General features: G+C 46.1%; 1 protein-coding gene across 1 annotated transcript in view; it reads left to right on the top strand.

Moving 5' to 3' along the window:
* ZFAND3 (zinc finger AN1-type containing 3) overlaps window positions 1-19,571 on the top strand; it is a 327,628-nt gene that overhangs the window by 293,277 nt on the left and 14,780 nt on the right. Inside the window, exon 5 of the mRNA XM_040249777.1 lies at window positions 6,607-6,774. Coding sequence (XP_040105711.1) covers window positions 6,607-6,774 — 168 coding nt within the window. The remainder of the gene's footprint in view (window positions 1-6,606; window positions 6,775-19,571) is intronic.

Below are 19,571 nucleotides of genomic sequence, written 5' to 3'. Positions count from 1 at the left end.
ATCTGTAGCCTGATGTCCTATATGGCAGGTGCGCAGTGGGGCAAGTTTGAGGAAGAACCCCTCCTCCGACGGCCAAGGTGCAGTGGGAACTGGGCTGACAACCCAGCGCCTGCCCTGACTTGTGCCAGGCCTCCAGCCATGTAAGTTTGTCAGGGACTTGTCAGAAGTTTTAATTTCTGGTCTCAAATATGAAACAGAGGAAGTGTTCAGTTAAATCTCTTTCCTTACCAGTAAATGACACCATTAAAAATAGGGAGATAGATGAAATTGAGAAACAATCAGTCCAGGAGGATGGTATATTCCATGGGAAAACCAACCAGGACTGTCCAGAAGTCCATGTTATTTGAATAAATGAACAAGGGACCAGTTTGAGGGGCATTCTGTTCCAGACTAAAAGAGACCTAGATCCACACGTTAACGCCTGCAGCTTGATTGGACATGCCTTTGAAACAACGAAGATAAACGTTGAAAACAATGGAGACAATTCAGATATGGACCGAGTGTTAGGTGACACTGGGCATTATGCTTCATTTTCTTAGGTATGATATTTTGGTCATGTAAGGAAATGCCCTTATTAGTAAATGTGTATATGTGAGGTATTTTGATGTTTGCGGGTTATTTTCAGATGGTTGGGTATTGCATGAGTATATGGAGGAGAGAGAGAAAGCAGTGTGACAGATTATTTGTTGAATCTGAATGGTGTGTATAAAGGTGTTTATTGTGCTATTTGAATTTTTCTATATTTTTGAAAATGTTCGAAATAAAAAGGTGAAAGCTGACTACATGCTTTTTGGGGATGAGTTGGAGGTCTGCTTTCAGTCTTGAGGCTGTGATGGAGGAGACCACCACCCTCACGATAAGGAGCAAGTGTTATCTTGAGGGAATAAACTGGAGGAATGGGGCTGTTGATGGAAGGAGAGGGATTCATAGTTCACAGTAGCACTGTCTGGCAATTTGAGAACACTTTTAAAATGCTTGTGGTATAAGACATGGCATCGTAGGAGTATATCAAGCTAAATTCACCTTTGTATTATATTTCAAATGAAAATGGAGGCATTCTCCACAAAATTTTAATAATCGACCTCTTCCAAAGAGTCGAACTTCTTTGTTTGTATAACAGCTTTTTAACGCATGTGATCTTCCGAAATAGTTCTAGGACTATGAGGAAGATAAAGAAAGGAGGGGGCAATTCCAGTCGGATAAAATGGAAACAGAATTTTAATGGGTAATGAGGGAGTTTTCTCTCCTGAAGTCTTCATGACACACAGAGTTAAGAAGCTGGGAGAGGAGGAAGCTAATCCCTGCACACACTGAAAGCCAGCATAAGAAACAGAGAAAGTACCTTTCAGACAGATTTTTATGAAGTGTCTTTTATCCATTTTTCCAGTGAGAATGTGGTGTTTTTCATGGACAGAGGTTTTAGCAGCTTAAGCCTTCTTTTAAATGGTCGAAGGAGAGATGGCAGTGATGTGTGAGGGTTCATTAATTATTGCTCTTACCGATGTTTGCACAGGCTGTTGGGATCATAAATGTCAACCTGTCAAGAGACTGTGATAGGTTCTAAAAAAACTGATTGAGCACCTCAAAAGCTGTCACAGAGCCTGAGATTAAACAGATGCATCTCTCAGAAGTAAGGGAAGGTGTGGGTGAAGCGAATAGAAGACGCTTCCTTTTCTTCGTGGCCACTTCGCTGTGCCCACTCTCCTCTTCTCACCTCCAAGCGCTGTCTCATGCAGACGGTCAGGACCCCCTAGCCCCGCCCCGAGGTGTCAGAGGGGCACGACCAAGGTTAGCCCTGTTGGCTGTGTGTGGGCTGCCAGCTGCACAGCGACGGGAGATTCAGAGAGACTGGGATTCAACTCTTGACAGGCCTGACACAATTTATTTGGAAATCTTCAGGAGAGAACATGAGTAATAAAGACAAGAACAGTGACAGTAAGGAACAAATGTGAATTTCTGTCAGAGACGAAACAGAATTTTAAAAGAAGGAGGGCTGTTTGTTGTCTCCAGTCAAGTTTTCCAGTTAAACTGTATTCCTAAATTGAAAGTCTTTCCTCCACTATTCTCTGTTGGCTGGGAAAGTACAATTAGAAAATTTCTTCTCTTCAGAGGATGGTATGTTTTAAAAATCATGGTACTTGTTTCTCTGTCACAAAGCAACGATTACCTTAAGGAAAGTGAAGTACTTTAAGATTTTCCTTTCTAATTTAATCACACTGTGATTCTTGATCAGACTTTGCTTTGACTGGAAGATCTGATGTGGCATCTCCCTCAGGCGGTAAGTGTAGACAGAAGAAGAGGGGGTCTGCTGAACGTCAAGAACTGTGAGCCTGGCATGGGTGTGCGGGCAGCTCTCGTGTGGGTACACACAGACTAGATTATGTTCTCGGGGAAAAGCATACTGGGGAAAAAATGTGCTTTGTTGGCCCTTTATGAAGGACCTTAATTAGAAGTCACTCCTAACTCCTGGGGTGGGAACAGTTTCCAGCCTGCCGCCACACTCCTGCTGCTAATGAGCATGCTCCTTGCAAGGACGAGTTTCTTCTGACAGTTAGAGCTGCGTAGGAGAGTTATTTCTGTTCACCTTTCTCTCTGCATTTAACCCTTACTGCCCATGTTCAGATTATGCAAATAGACTGGTAAGTGTTTTCCATCATAGTTGAGGAGTTGAAAATGCTTCAGGGTAACAAGAGCGATGTTTCTGAGCAAGAAGTAAATAATCACAGTTTAATTTATTCAGACAGACAGTAGATGAGGGTTCCTTTAGTGTTGACCATAATTGGATCTTTTCTTTCTGATGGTCCTTTTTAAATTGGCATGAAATTTATAATTGAATAGTTGAATTATTTAGTTCATGATTATGTAATTAGAATCCCTGTCCTGGACATCTGTTTCTCTTATTTGGGCATCTCCCCCCATGGCACAGGTTTCATTAAGTAATTAGCAGAGGAGATGTAAATTCTTATGCAGTCATGATGATGATCCTGTAGACCGCTATTTATTTCATCAACTTCTAATTAAAACACTAAGTTGACTTGTGAGGAAATGCCAAGGAATGGTTTGCTTCTCCAGGAAGTTATATATAACACAGTCACCTTCCTGGATGGCAGCTTGTGGAGGGTGGTGAACAGTCCTTGTGGTAGGGGGCATTAGAGGGCACAGGGTTCCACTCCACTTAATACACCATTGACTGAGTGCAGGGTAAGTGGGTATATTCCAGAATGATAAGGTTGTGAATCTCTCAATGTCTAGGAGCGATTCCTTGATTCTGAAAAAGGACACATTCTGGTAAACCTTTCATCTTAGTTTAGACTCGCTGAGGACTGCGTCTCGTGACTCAGGGTTGCACTGATGCAAGCGTTGACTCTCAGAGGACTGACTCGCTGAGTGCCGTTCCTTTAGGAGGGCCAGTGCAGTGCCGCCAGAGGCTGTTGCAGCATTGAAGACCTCCCTGCCGACCTGTTGTCTCAGGAACATCCCCTGCACCCTGCCTTCCAGAACAAATAACGCTGTGGTCTTCATATATAAAGTGGAGTGGGTAAAGGAAAATTTCAGGATGGGACCATGCAGACTTACTCTAGGTTTTTTTTTTTTTTTTTTTTTAATTAAATGCTCACTGGTCAGACAAGATGGGGAATTAGAAGAAAAGAAATCGGTCTTGGACAGGCGTATCCTAATTTTGGGGGTTCCATCAACTCGGTTTGGTGATGATTGATGATGATTATGATTATATAAATATGAATTCTGTTTCTCAATCTTAGAAATCATATATTAAAAAATACTATCTTCATATATCACTCTCTTGCTTATTTGCAAATGGTTAGCCATTGATGGTATTGATATACTGAAAGTAAATTGTCTTCTTGTAGCAGAGGCTTGCTTTAGAAATGGAAACGGGTGCTATGTAGGTAGACAGCACATTTGACAGTTTGGAACAGACTCACTTTGGAGACAGCTTTGAATGTGAACATTGCATTTTCAGACACAAGCTGAGTTGTATCAGATCACAGTGCAAATGAAAGAAGATCCGAGTGGCCCTTCCTTCTTAAAGGTGTGCTGGCATCATGTCATGGCCCTCTGGAGGCTGCAGCCACTTTCCCTTCTTGTGTGGACCCTAATCTCTCCTCACCACCTGCGCCCGCCCAGAATTGGGGCATAATTTCTTACATAGATGCTCCAAATGTAGGACCTTCTCTTAGAAAAAACTCCATTTTTCTGTTTCGATTTTTACTCTAGAATTTTCTGTTTTTGTCACCCAATGGAAAAAAGTCTAAATAGGGTTATTAATACAAATAATGCCTTGGTTGGTTGGTTTGTGTGTTTTTAAAAAGGACCCCTGGAGAGCAGTGTGGCCCCTGCCTGGTATATTTCTTTTGGCAGGCTGCTTTGTAATGATTTACATTTAAATTGTTGCTTGTTGCTTTTGTAGGGGAAGAGGAGGGGTCTGGTGTGTCTGGCTGCCTCAGTCCTCACACCAGCTGGGTTTGGACAGCTTTGCTCAGCAGAGCTGGGAAATAGCCTGAACTTGGGTTACAGTTGTTTTCATCAGAAACCTTGTTTAGTTGGCTTATATTGGGGGAAAATGTCATGTAGGACTGCAAGAACTAAACGAGATGAAGAATGGAGTTTACAGTTGCTGTGAATGGTGCGTGCCTCCTGACAGCGCGCGATGCGGTGGGATGGCGGCCGGGGGGGATCTGTTGCAGTTGTCCCCATCGGGGCCAGTAGGTGCTAGGCCGACATGGAGCATCCACTCCACACAGAGTGGGGCTGGGAGAGGGCTACAGGCAGCCTTCCCTGAAACACCGCCAGAATTCCCTGCAGACCCGGTGGGTAAGACTCCAAGTGTGCTTCCGCTGTAGGGGCCACGGATTCTATCCCTGGTTGGGGAGCTAAGATCCTGCATGCTTTGTGGTGCGGCCAAAAGAAAAAAGAAGTGCAGCCAACAGCCTCCTGGTTCTCACTGGAGCACAGTATGTGGAAAATCAGGACTGCCTACAGAGAAGATTCATTCATGTGAGAAATAATGAGTTTAGGCAAAGGGGGCGCGTTAGTGAACAAAGCAGGTGAAACTTGCTGCCCTCCAGGAGCTTACATTCTCCTGGAGGATAAAGTGAAAAGATAGTGCTGTGGAGGAACAAAAGGCAGAAAGAGCAGGCAGGAGTGGTCTGCATAAGGTTTTCAGGGAAGAAGACCTCATTGAAAATATTGCTTAAAAGACTTAAGAGGTGAGATCCCCTATGGATCTGGGCAAAGAGTATTCCAGTCAAAGGTTACAGAAGGTGCGAAGGCCTTGGGGTAGGAGAATCAGCAGGCCAGTGTGGATGGAGCAAAGGGCGAGAGCAGCAGGGGACAGGGCCAGAGGAGGGCCCACCATGCAGGGCCTTTCTGAGTATCGAAGGAGTATCTGAACTTCTCTTCCAAGAAAGGGAGCTGTTAGGATCTGATCAGGAGAGTGAAGTGATTCTAACTTGATTTTTAGCAGGGTTGCTTAGCTGCCTGATGGAGAATAGACTATAGGGACAAGGGGAAGGGCAGGGAGATGGGTTAAGAAGCTACTCAGCTAGGCTGGCAGAGATGGTGATGGCCTGGACCAGTGTGGTGGTAGTGGTGGGGTGAGAACGTGTGGGATCTGGGTTTGTTTTGAAGAAGATCATTTAGGAGACTCTCTTCCAGAGGTGGTTCAGCACAGATCACTTTGGAACCTTGGTTATGCCATGACAATAATTCCAGGCGCATGGAGCCCCACAAGAGCTGGCTCTTTTTTTGTTTTGAAGGCAAGTTATTTACAGCCTGCCTGTGACATGAACTTCAAACTTCATTTCATTTTACTTTTTAAGGTTATACAAAACAGTTGTTGCACCCTACACCACCAGCCCCTACCACCTCCGCCATCTCCCACCCCACTAATTTGACTCTGGCCCTGGGGTTATAGTACCAGGCGCTGTCTCTGGCCACCCCATGAAGGAGGCCATGGAACAGCTTGCTTGAGAACAGGCGAGGACACTTCTTCCCTCTGAGTAAACTGGAACAGTCTTCAGTATTAGAGCCTGATTCTTGTGCATTTAGTTGTGCATAGGAATAGAAATGTATTTTTACTAGAAAAGATGATGGATCAGCCATGAAAGACTGATTTTAAGTACAGAATTGTGCTAAGCATGGTGATATAAAGAAATAGTAGACATCGTCCCTTCTCTGGTGAATTGTAGTTTACTTGAGGACAGAGATCCCAGAAGAGATAACCAGTACATGCAATGAACAGTGAGGACCCAAAGGAGGGGTACAGAGAGAGGGTCCTGTTTCCAGCTTAAATGGTCTCCTCGTTGGCATGGCTGTTTTAAAAAATGACATAGAACTGATGTTTGCTGAGCCACCCCACCCTCCTCGCTCAGGCCTGGCTCATGAGAGGTCAGCTCTGAAGGTGCACGGTTGTGACAATTTGTGCCTCCTAGACCAGGCCAGTCAGAACTGGCTCTGGCTCACACAGGTCCAGCGCTTGGACAAGGGCAGTAGCCTGGTCCGTAGCGTGCCTGGCAGGAGATTAGTCTGCTCTGGCTCGCCAGGCCAGGCACTAACCCTGATGCCCAAATGTGTTGTTTTGTGCAGATTCACAGTCTGAGAATGAGGCTTCGCCAGTAAAACGGCCACGACTACTGGAGAACACTGAACGATCCGAGGAGACCAGCCGGTCTAAACAGAAAAGTCGACGTCGGTGCTTCCAGTGCCAAACCAAACTGGAGCTGGTGCAGCAGGAACTGGGATCGTGCCGCTGCGGTAAGCATCCGGCGGGGTGGGGGTGTTAACTTCTGAGAGGCTGAGCTCCTGGCTTCTCCCCCTGAGTACCTCCCTGCAGGCTGTAGGTTTGGAGCTCAGGAAATCGGGAGTAGAGGAGTCTTATTTCTAAACGCCCCTGATTTCCTTCGGACATAACAAAAAAGGCTAAAATCTCCGTGACTGCTCTTACACATAGCTCATTAGCGTTGCGTTGTCACTGTGCTCAGCTCCTCCCCACTGCGTATTCCCAGTTCCTTCTCATTGATGACTTATTTGGAAGTTAACCAAACCAGTGAAACTCTGGGATATGTACCATAAAATTCATATATTAATTTTGAATGAGCTTCTTGCTATGTATAATAAATGGATGATTTCTCCTCCATATCCCTTTTAAATTAAAGTTTGACTAGAAAATTATTTTCCTTGAACCATAATTCATTGTCAGTTAACCCCTTGGAATAGCATTAAAGTAACCTTTCCTTTGGTGTTATTCAGTGTAATACCAGCTCTTAGAGTTGCTGCAAAGGGGTGTCCTTGTTAAAAACTTTATGCCTGCCCACAGTGGAGCAAAACTTAGAACAACGCTTCTCCCTCTGACCACGTGCATCACGAATTGTTTAGCTGTGTGTAGGCTGACTGCAGTGTTTCTGTATTGTGAAATTATGGTTTGGGACAGAGCTCTTATCAGGCATGCTGGCTCTGACCTCTAAGAACCCTGTATCCTTTCTAAAGCTCAGGAGTGAGCTTTAGAAACCTCCTTGGGCTTGGGTGGCCGTAGACCTCCTGTAGGCACTGATGCTGGTACTCAGGACTAGGTGGCTCTCCCGGCAGTCAGACAGTCACTCAGGGCCCTTCATCTTGTGAAGAGATGGTCGTGGCTGCTCCTTGTCCCTCAATTACCTGTCCTGTTGGAATTGAGGAGGACAGGAGGGCGTTCCAGCATCTCATGGAGACAAAGTAGGAACTCCTTTCCTGTCATGACTAGAAATCCGTTGCATACTGTGGTGTGTGGTACTCGGCAATATCAGAAATGTGCTCAGCTGCAGAGTGGGGACTGGCATGTGGAGTCTGGGCGTCACCAGAGAGGTGCGACATTTAGGCCTGACATTAATTTATCCTATTCAGTGTTTATGTGAGAGCGTGGGGAGAGAGTTGGGGTGAGGTGTGGGTGGAGGCCGTCGGCAGAATTTTCAGGCCTCGCCTGTTTCCCTCAGTGTGGGGCAGTTCAGCTGAGCCCAGAACCTTACTCCTAGGTTGTGTCTTGATCAGCCCTGCCAGGTCACGTAAACTTCTTGATGAGGTGGTGAAGGAATGCTGTGGTTAGCTGAGGAAACTCTGGGATCTGCTGGCTAACCAGCTTTGCCCACAGTGGTTTGTCTGATCTTTTGTTGTCTGCATATTCTTGCTCTGGTCTTACGTGGCCCATCGCGGGCTTCAGCAGTTTGGTTTGTTACCAGCGTTGTGAGGCTCCCCTGACCATTTGCCTGTTGCTTTAGTAACACAGGCCTTTGGGGATTCCTAAATTAGAATCATGGCATTTTTCTGTACCTTACATTCTTCTTTCCTTCTTGAAAGTAACTGAATTCTGGGTATTACACGGGATTTGCCCTAGTGGGTCAAGCAGTGGTTCCCTCCCATGAGCCGCCTTGCTTCTGGCAGTGGCTGATATCTCCTCTCCTCGTCAGGTAAGCAATGAGAATTCACAGATTAGCGCTGAGAGACCCAGAGGTGGTGTTGCCGAGTCTCCCACTTTGTCCTTGAGCTTTGATGCAAACCGCCTCATTTCCCAAGGCCTTAAGCACCCAGCTGAAAGTATCTAGAAGTGCACGTTGGATGGCTCCATGTGTCCCTAGAGTGAAGTGAGCCAGACGGCGTGGTAAACGCAGCTTCCCCTGCTGCGCTCTCCACCGCTCAGCAGGAGGCTGGCTTCTAAGTAAATGCCGATCCTTTGCCACAGACGTTCATTCTTTTCAGGTGATGTAACACGTGTCCCTTGGCTTGCACCCCATACTGAGGGTCTGCTTATAGAGATTCGATTTTTCTGCTGGAGACGAAAGCCCTGAGCTTTTTGCAGTCTCTCCAGATGTAGCCTTCCTAGAGAGAGCTGGGCACTCGGTTGGACCCACAGAGAACATCACACTTATGTGCCCAGAAAGACTGAGTCAGCTGCCACACTTGAAAAGACGAAGGACTGCGATGGGAACACACACCTGTAGGACTGTCTCCGACGAGTAGCTTGTGTTCCTCCTCCTGTCTGCTTGGATCTCTCAGGGAAAGGTGAGTTCTGTAGTTACTTCCTTGAGGCTGTGCAGAGTGCTGGAGAGACACTGAACTGCCCAGGAAGGCTTTAGAGGAGGGGAAACACAGTAATTTACTCCTGAAAGTGAAGACTTGGGAAGGCAGTTTAAACTCAAACAGAACACCTCGCCACTGCAGAAAGCCTTTATATATATATATATATATACACACACACACACACACATTCACAGTCTTTTTTTCCATTCCCCTTCCACTCTGTACAGGTTATTAACTGCTGACAAGAAATTCACATCTCATAAATAATGCTTAAGAGCCATTGCTATATAAATTGAATGTGTTATGAATTGTGATGGGCCTTTTTGTAGCATTCGGTGCCTAGAGCAGGAAGAACAGAGGATGTCATTTTCATTAATTTCTAATGAGGTGCCAATTAAAGACAGGGAGGACGCTCCGACGGGAAGAGTGGCCGAGCTCCCCGGAATCCTCCGCCTGGGGCTGTCATCCAAACACTGCCAGCAAGCCTCCTCTAGAAATTCCATTAAATCACAGTCTCATCGAGAGCACACAGACACATTCAGCTCCCCTTTGATCTTCAAAAGAGCAATTTGTAAGGCGAGTTCTGAGCCTTCTCACATAGGGAACAGCTAGAGGTGATAGGAATTGTTAATTGCCAAGACACTCCATGGTCTTTCAACGAAGAGGTGAATTTTGAAGATGAATTCTCCTCTGCCTCGCTGTGACGAGATAACCTTTAAGTCAACAATACCAAAGTAACACCCTCTTCCTGTGAAATCTTTCTGGGTGCCAATTAGAAAAGGCGTGTGGTGTGGCTGGAATTATACCCTGCATCCCAGTGTCTCTTCAGCGCCTTAACTTCTCAAGATGGAAAACAACTGCATAAACATGGATTTATTTGTTTCATTTTCAGCTCAGTAGGCAGATTGATCAGCCCGTTGTTGTTACAGAGGCCTTATCTCTCCCACTGCCACCTAGAGAGGGTTCTTCTTCTGAAACCTGGCCATCCTCTTCAAATCTGGGCCACATCACAGCCACGTGACTGCTGTGTTTTCTAAGCAGATCTTGCATGATGCATACCGCATGGTATTTAAATCGCTGTGCATTGCCTCCCAAAACCACAGAATTAATTTTTAAATACCAGTCTAAGAGCTTGTGTAAGTTATTGCTTATTTTCAATTGACAGTGACTTAAACTGTGAACTGATATATCCCCCCTTTTGGGACAGCAGTGCTTTTACTAACCTCTTGAGTAATCTGACTTCCTTTACTGCTTTCAAAATAAATTTTATTTTCACTGTAGAAACTCAAAGAGTGATGCTTTAGCTGGGACCTTTAGTTCATCAACTTCCAGTGCCTCAGTGGTCATTTCTGCCTTTTCATTCACTGTCAGGCTAAATTCAGCAAGTATTTATTGAGGTATGATTTTGTATAAAGCATTTCGCTAGGTTTTGTGATGACTACAGAAGCTAGAACATAGAGTGTAGGAGCTCATAGTTTAGGTCAGTGATTTCAGAGTAGACATCAGAATTGCACAGTCCGCTGGGCCAGTGCTTCTGACTTGGCGGGCCTGTGCCTGTCTGACAGGCCCCCAGGTGACGCTGGTGCAGCTGCTCTGAGGAACCCTGCTCTGGGCACTTCTCACTCCGGGAAGCCTCTAAAATGTAGACTGGCTGGGCCTCACGGTGAACCATCAAATCAGAAAGAGTATCTGGGTATTGTTTTTAACTTTTTGAAAGTTGAAAGCTCTTTCCTAGACTCTTTGAGAGTGAGTTGAAACACTGTAGCCCTCTATCCCCATAAACTCTAGCGAGTGTTTCCTCAGGATAATTATTCTATATAACGATAGCACAGTTACTAGCTTTAGCAAACTGACACTGATACTTCTGTCAAATCTATTGTCCATATTCTAGCTTTGCTAGTTGATCTTGTAATGTACTTTGTAACAGCATTTTCTGAAGGCAATGGCACCCCACTCCAGTACTCTTGCCTGGAAAATCCCATGGACGGAGGAGCCTGGTAGGCTGCAGTCTGTGGAGTCGCTAAGAGTCAGACATGACTGAGCTACTTCGCTTTCTCTTTTTACCTTCATGCATTGGAGAAGGAAATGGCAACCCACTCCAGTGTTCTTGCCTGGAGAATCTCAGGGACGGGGGAGCCTGGTGGGCTGCCGTCTCTGGGGTCGCACAGAGTCGGACACGACTGAAGCGACTCAGCAGCAGCAGCAGCAGCAGCAGCAGCAGCAGCAGCAGGATGGAATCCAGTCCATGATCAAGCATTGCATTTAGTTGTCACATCTCTTGAAGACTCTTAAGTTGGAGTGTTTTCATTGCCTTTCTTTGTTTTTAGTGATCACTGGCATTTTTAAAGACTACATTTCTCTACCCACTTCTCCTTACCCTTCCCACCCCCCACCCCCATTTTTCTTTCCTTTCTTTTTTAAATAGAGCACTCCTCATTTGGGGCTCGTCTGATGTTTCTTCATGTGGATGGCGATATATTCCCCTCAGGGTTCTACGCTGAGAGATGTGGTAGTCACTCAGTTGTGCCTGACTCTTTGCAAGCCACGGACTGTAGCCCGCCAGGCTCCTCTGTCCATGGAATTCTCTAGGCAGGAATACTGGAGTGGGTAGCTATGTCCTCCTCCAAGGGATCATCCTGACCCAGGGACTGAACCCGGGTCTCCTGCATTGCAGGCAGATTCTTTACCACCTGAGACACCAGCAAAGCCCCTACTTTGGGAGGCAAGGATATTTATCTGTCTCTCATTATTGATACATTAATGTTGATTCATTCACCCTGTCCAGGTGTTGTCTGATGTCTCTAAAAATAGGGTGTTCTTGCCATTCTAACTAGTTAAGCATCTGTGGGAAACCCTTTGACTATATAATGTCCTAATCCTCATCAGAAATATCTCCTAGATTGAGCATCCACTGATGCTTCTTGCCTGAACCAGTCTTTACTGTGATGATTGTGCAGGGATGCTCTTCTGACTCCAGTCCTCTGCATTCAGCGTTTGCATCCTCCTCCTGTGTTTCTCTTGTTGATATGAACTCATGGGCTTTATATTTTTTCAGTGGTTTATAATTCACTGCTGTACTTAATTATTTTGTTGCTCAAATTGGCTCAGATTTGGCCAGTGAAATTCCTTTGAGCTGAATTCCATGTTTTTGTGACATGCCTCCATTTTTTGAAAAGTATTTTCCTTCTCTCTGGCACAACTTAATGTGTTCCGGGGGATCTTGTACTTAACCTTTGCCTCGTCCTGGAATCAGCTAGTTTTTCAAGGATCCTCAAGGTGATTTAAATATACATTCAAAGTAGAAATTTGCTGGTCCCAAGTGGAAGGCAGTCACATGCATGAAATAACCGGCATCCAGGGCAGCCGACCATGAGTTTTAGTCATGGTGCATGCTGTATGTTATGGGGATCTGGGGAGGGAGAGGTTAATTCCAACTGGCAGACTCTGGACAGGATTCCACAGTAGGGGCAAAAGAGGAAGGGTGGGATTAGAAGTGCAGAAAGGGACTGCGTGGACCAAGCTGGGTGGTGGTCTGCAGGTGACCTCTGTGCAGCCTGATGGGGCTTTGGGGTTGAGTGACGAGAGACTGCTCAAAAGAGAGGGAAGAGATTCCAGATTCCGGTCTGGAGAGTGTGGACATCGGTTTGCAGTGAAAACCAGTGGTTTTGAATGTGCCCAACACGATCTTTTCTTCTTCTTTTTTTTCAATTAAGCACCCAGGAAAGCCCAGGGAGCTGTTGGGCTCTTTTAGAGGAATGATCTAGGGAAGATGTGAACTAACGCACACAGTGGAGCCGTCCCTGTCCACTGGAGGGGGCTGCCTGCACGCTGAGCACGTGGGGCATCCTCGGGTCTGGGGTGGGCCGAGAAGCTGCAGTGATTGCTTATGAAGCCTGTAGGTGACCTGCGTCACCAGCATCGCAAACCACCACAGATAAGCCCACACTTAGGCCTTTATTTTAACTCTCTTTCAAGTGTGATTTGAAATTGTCAGGATGTTTGGCATCCTGTCCTGTGTCTCAAAGAATCTAAGGCAGTGTGTTCTTATAAAAGGCCTTATTCTGTGTACAGAGTTCTAGGTGGGGCCTGTCAGAAAGCCTATCCAGGAAGACGGGATAGGTGTTGGTTTGGCTGGTTAGGTGTTGTTATTACTGCCATCCAGTGTCGAGTACATACTCTGCCCCCTGTCAGATAGAGAGTGTGGTGACCAAGATCCCAGCCCTGTAGGGGCTCCTGTTTTTTATCCCGTCTGGTGGTGAAAGGCTGAAGGTGTCCCAGCAGTTCTGGGGCAGCAGCTGGGTGTGTGTTTACCTTACGGTTCAAGGGAAGGAGGTGCCTGCCCACCCTCCCCAAAGCAGGAGCAGCAGTGGTGCCGACAGAAAGCTGTTGATGGGAGCCTGTGGGAGGCATGAGAGCAAAGAGGGGCTGAACATTTGAGGCAGATTCTAGTAAAGTTCTCTCCCTCTGCTACTCTCTTCCTTTCATTCTCACTGTGCTTCTACTTAAACAAGAGTGTGCTTGTCCATATTCCCCATTTACTCTTTAATGTATAAGAGTTCTGGGCTAAAACCAAACAGATTAGTCCCTCTGCTGCTCTTGTAAATTGCAAGTTGAGGTGTTAGAGCAAAACAAATCGAACCTTGACTGAACACCAGCTCCATATATTTAGCCTGTTAGTTTGCTGTGTCCCAGAGACCCAGCGCACCATATGTCCTTTAACAAGATGAGAGAGAGTGGAGACACGAAGAGCCCCTCCCCAATAAAGGAGCATCAGAGACCAAGCTTCTACACTGCAGAATGTGCAGCTCGCATTTACTGAAGCCTGTGTCACTCCCCCGCCCGTGCCTTACTGACAGGTGTACCAGCGGACCCTTGTCTCATGAAGTGAATGTTTTCCATCTGGTTAGCAAATTTGCAACTATTTCTACAGTTCAGTCGTAGCAATAGCAACACAATAACAATTTTATAAAACTATTTGATAAAATTACCCTGTTTATAATATTTCTTTATGGAGAGGGGAAAAATGGCTTTATTGCAAAACTAAATAAATTTTTAAAATTTTAAGAGTAAATCATTTCAGTTAGTTCTTTGCCCAGTAAGGTGTGTGTTTTATAGGTTTTTGACATATAATTTATATATCGTAAAATTCACCTGTTTTAAAGTTCAGTGAGTTTTAGTAACTAAGTTGTACAGCCCTCACCAAGTTCAGAACTTAAAATACTTCCGTTACCCTCCAAAGTTCCCATGTGCCCCATTTTCAGTCAACCCCTACACCTGCCCCAGTTGCAGTTAACCACTGATCTGCCTCTGCTGGTATAATTTTGCCCTTTTAGAATGTTAACATCTGTGGACTCTTGCAATGCATATATACAGTCCTGTGTCCACATTGTATACTGTTTTTGAGATTCATCCATACTGTTACATATCAGTAGTTCATTCCTCTTTGATGTTTAATATTATTTCATTGTATCAATAATACCATATTTGTTTATCCATTTACCGTTTGACATACATTTGGGTTGTTGCCAGTTTGGGAATATTATGAGTAGAGCTGCTGTCAATATTCACTGAGAAGGCTTTGTGTGGGCCTATGTTTTAGTTTCTTGGGCAAATACGTGAAGGTGGAGTTGCCAGGTTGGAAGGTCATTAACATTTTAAAAGAAAATCCCACCAACAGTGTATTAAGGATCCAATTCTCCATAATTTGCCAGCATTTAATCTTGTCATTCTTTTTAACTTTAGCTACTCTAATGGTCGTGTGGTACCATCTCACTCTTGTATGTTAATTTTCATTTCTCTAATGACATGATGTTAAGCATCCTTTTCAGATGCCTTTTGGCTACTCATATATCTTCTTTTCTGAAGAGTCTGTTTATACTTCAGAAATCTTGCCCATTTGGAAAGGTTTACAGAATTGCCATTTTAACAGTGTACTAACCCATGAAGTATTTTAGTTTGTTGATGCTGTTGTAAATAGATATTTTTATTTTTAGATTGTTCTTTGCTGCCACTTAGAAATGCAGCTAGCTTGTGTATATATATGGTCTCTTATCTTGCAGCCTTACTGAGTTCACTTATTAGTTCTAAAGGTGAAAGTGAAAGTGGCTCAGTCGTGTCCAACTCTTAGTGATCCCGTGGACTATATGCAGTCCATAGAATTCTCCAGGCCAGAATACTGGAGTGGGTAGCTGTTCCCCTCTTCAGGGCATCTTCCCAATCCAGGGATCGAACCCAGGTCTCCCACATTGCAGGTGGATTCTTTACCAGCTGAGCCACTAGGGAAGCCCAAGAATACTGGAGTGCATAGCCTATCCCTTCTCCAGCAGATCTTTCCAACCCAGGAATCGAACCAGAGTCTCCTGAATTGCAGGCGGATTCTTTACCAGCTGATCTACCAGGAAACCCAGAGTGAAAGTGTTAATTGCTCACTTGTTTCCAACTCTTTGTGACCCCATAAACTGTAGCCTGCCAGGCTTCTCTGTCCGTGGAATTCTCCAGGCAAGAATATTGGAGTGGGTTACCATTTTTTCCTCCAGGGGATCTTCCCCAACCCAGGGATTGAACCCAGGTCTCCTGTATAAGAGGCAGATTCTTTACCTTCTGAGCCACCAGGGAAGCCCTTTCCAATCTGTACGCCTGTAACTTCTTTTCTTGTGTTACTGCACTGGCTAGAATGAACCTCCTCACCATTTCTTTGATCTCAGGTAGAAAACATTCAGTTTTGTTTTGTTTTTACCATTCATGTATGATTTGGCTGTAGATTTTTCATAGCTGGCCTGACAAAGTTTAATAGTTGTTACCTGTGGAATACATTTTAGGAAACCACAGGAAATGTTCAAATGCATTTTCCCCAGACAGTTGATACAGTCCTGGTGAGCTACCATGTAGCCTAACAAAGGTGAGTTTTAAGGAGTTTTCTGTCCTGTGCTTTAACAGTCGAAACACCTGCTCTGTGTTTGTGGTCATAACGTGTCTGTCTCGCTCTAGTGGGGAAACCTGTGACCTGAGGTCACTCCTCTTTCTGAAGGCCAGAGTCATAGCAGACACCCAGGATACTGTTCTGGGTTATTCTCACTTGAGGTAATGAAAGCAAGGCACACTGAGCAGTGCTTTGAAATGCTTTGTTTGAATGAAATGCTTTTACCACAATACAGAATCACACACACAAGTTGTGGGTAATAGGTAATAGGATCACAGTGCGCCAGGATTAGAGGGAGCTTTAGCAATCACTCATCAGTCCACCCCCCCACCCCCCGCCCTTTGGTAAAGGAGGAAACTAAGGCCAGAAAGACGGCCGCAGCCTCCTGTCTCACCTGTGTGCTCATGCGGGCTTTGATCTGAAACTCAAGGAGTGCTGAGGACTTTCTGACTGCTCACTACTCCGTCCCTCCAGCACGGCTTTCAGCCCCCACTGGCTGTAGCTTCTCATTTCGTATCCATGCCTGTCCCCTGGTGGACTTACGTTCTTATCTCCTCTGAAGTACCCAGAAGATTTCTTGCTCTTTCTTTACCCCAAATTAATACACTTTATTCTCTTAACCTCTTAGTTCAGCCTCCAGACCCTGGTTCAGGACTTGGGACTCTTATATGGACCATTTGCAGCAAAATGTCACCAAATTAGAGTAGTTGTGGTAAAAATAGTATTTAGTCAAAATAATAGGATTAAAGTATTATTTCTTTCAAAATAATAACAAATTGCTCACAAAATATTGGTAAAGAAATGTCCTTTTTAGTGCCTTTTATGTGTGTAGTTAAACTTGTGTTCAGTACATCGCATGTAGATAACCTGCTTCTAAACACCCTGTCTCCCTCCTGAGCAGAGCTTCCTAAGAAGTGCGGGCCTGAGACCAGCGCCGCAGGGTGCCTGAGTAGCTGAGGGTGCTTCTTCTTCAGAAAGCACAATTGCAGCTGCCCAGGCAGTTCTAACAGACCCCAAGGTTTGACACACTACCTACACGCTTCATAGCTCGTTTTTATAGGAAGGCAAAGATAATTTAAGACAAAATAGAGTTACTAGAAATTTCCACTGAGGCCATCCACGTCAGAGGTGTTACGTCGGATCTAGGCAATTCCCTTCTCTCGCACTTAGAGGTTGGCATCTTCTTCGTGTGTGCCACACGCCCTCCTCCACTGCTCTCCGCGCTCCTGTAGACCCTGAGCTCCCGAGAGGCCAGCGCCATGTGCTGCTCTGTGGCTCTCGTACCCTTCAGGTGTGGCCTGGGTGGGCACCCCGCCAGTATTGGCTGATAACACGCAAGAACAAGTCAGAAGTCGGAGAAGCGTGGCGCTCTGGCGAACCTCCGGGCTCTCTTTAGGGGAAAAGTCCTTTTGTGGTTGTGTGTGAAGGCAGGCCTGAGCAGGTGCACAGGAGAACGTCAGGGCTGGTCTCCATGGAGACTCTTGATGCCAGCGTACATTTAAAACCTGAGCTTTTCCCAAGGGAATAACTAGCTTAAAGAATAAGGTTTAGGTAGAAAACCATAGCATTATTTATTTTTACATACCTTTATCTGCCTTGAATTTTTATTGGTAGAGGGGGAGAATCAGTCAAGACATACATGCTTTCAGAAGAGCATTGCTTGCTTGGTCTAATTAAAATTATGTGATATGCTTTTGGCTTAATTAAATACTCTACTTTGCAGATGGTTGTATTTGCCTAAATAAAACCTGTGATTCACTTGCAGATGGACAAGATGGGCTGTTTGGAGGTCACAGAGACTGGCAGGTCACAGACCTACTGTGTGTACCCACACCAGTCTCCCATTGATGCCTGTCAACCCAATCACTCTCTTGACTCAGAGTCCAAGCACTGGAATGACCTAGAGGTTACTCATCTGGTGCCTGTCCAGCTCCCTGACCCAACCCTGCAGAAATGGCATCAGCAGGGCCCTGGCAGGTAGTCCAGTCGCCGTGTAGGTCCAGCCTGGAGGCGTGAGGCCTGTCTTACTGCCAAGCAGCTTAGACTGACGAGGTGCTTCCTCCACTGCACTAACACTCCCCTCTCTGTATAACAGGCCCTTCTTCCTCGGCACTCTGCCCTCTGGACAGACCTGTCACAAATCACCGTCCGCTCCTGCAAGCCATCTCCTCACACATCGCAGTGCGGTGGCTTTGAATTCCCAGCACCTCCGGTCCTCCAGGCCCAAGTCCCTGTACAGGGCCCTGGAGAACAGTGTGGGGGCGCAGAGGCAAGGCTGGGCAGGAAGGCCAGATTGGGCTCAGGGCTTGTCTCCACGGTTCGCTTCATCAGGGGTCCTCACAAAATCTGGATGTCTCTGTGATGAAACCTTTCCCCTGCTGGTCTCCTCGTGGGGCCGCTCAGAAGCTGTCTGTGGGGCCCACAGTTGGCCCCGTTGTTGGAGTTCTCAGAGCATACTCGGGTCGTCCGTCTGCATGCCTGCCCTTCCTCTGCACCGTGAGCCCTGGAGGACAGGCTGATGCCGTGTTCTTCAGCCGCTCTTGGCCCTGCTGTAGCACCTGGTGTGTGGTGCTGCCTCGGTGAGCGGATGGGTGAACCCTGGTCCATTGCAGTTGTGACCCTCTGGGTGAAGGAAAAGCAGCTTTATTGAGCACCTGCTTTGCACTGGATGCCTGCAACCATGTTATATTGTGTGACCCTTAGCATGGGTGGACAGATGGTCCTTTTTACAGAGGTGGAAAACTCAGGCTTTGAAGTCAAGTAACTCAGAAATGTTAAGGGGGCAGCTGGCACCGAGCCCAGGTCTGCTGAGCTCCCACCACTCTCCCGTGTTCCCACCCTGGGCCACGGGTGCCCTAGACAGCGAGTGGGTGGCTGCAGGGTGCGTGGTCCTTCTTTCCAGCCGTGTGGGTCTTGGCTGCTCCTTGAGCTCTTCCCCGTCTCAGTGATGACTTAAGTGAACGGTGACAGTTCATGTAGCCTTCTGTATGGGTTCCACTGTCCCTCGTGCCCCTGGTCACTCCACTGGGATACGAGGCTTCTGGAGGACAGGCCATGGCATTGCCACCTCTGTGTCCCCCGCTGTGCCTGGGTAATGTGAGACACAGCGGCACTTAATTCTTACTGACATGTCCATTCCATTTTCTCCTGAGTGCTAATTCATGTCCTTGTTTTCCTTGAAAATGCCTCCTCCAGGACACCTTAGCCGGTGACCTCTCCTCGGTGCCCCCGGTTTATTACGTGGAGCTGGAGCGTATTGATTTTATTTGCAGTTGATTTCTTGCTTTGCTTCTTGTGTCCTTCAGCATTTTCCTCTCTGTGCATCTTTAGCTGTCTTTAAAGGCAGGAACGAGTGGCTTTTTCTTCTTCTTCTCTTCCACCCAGCCCCTAGAATAGAGCTCTGTAAACAGTGCACAGGTGACCAGTAAGTACTCTTGACTCCTTGAGCCTGATAGCTCCTTTCCCTTCCTGGACTGACAGCCCAACGCCGGAGTTTGAATCCTTTATTTATTAGATGAGATTTCTATAGCACCTTTCCTCTGAAGAGATCAATATCAATGAAGTTGGTTTCTGCTTCTGGAAA

The sequence above is a fragment of the Oryx dammah genome, unplaced genomic scaffold (genome assembly GCF_014754425.2).
Source record: "Oryx dammah isolate SB20612 unplaced genomic scaffold, SCBI_Odam_1.1 HiC_scaffold_11, whole genome shotgun sequence".
In the NCBI taxonomy this organism is placed as follows: domain Eukaryota; kingdom Metazoa; phylum Chordata; class Mammalia; order Artiodactyla; family Bovidae; genus Oryx; species Oryx dammah.
Note: the sequence above shows the minus strand (reverse complement) of the source record. Positions and strands in the feature narration are given on the sequence as shown.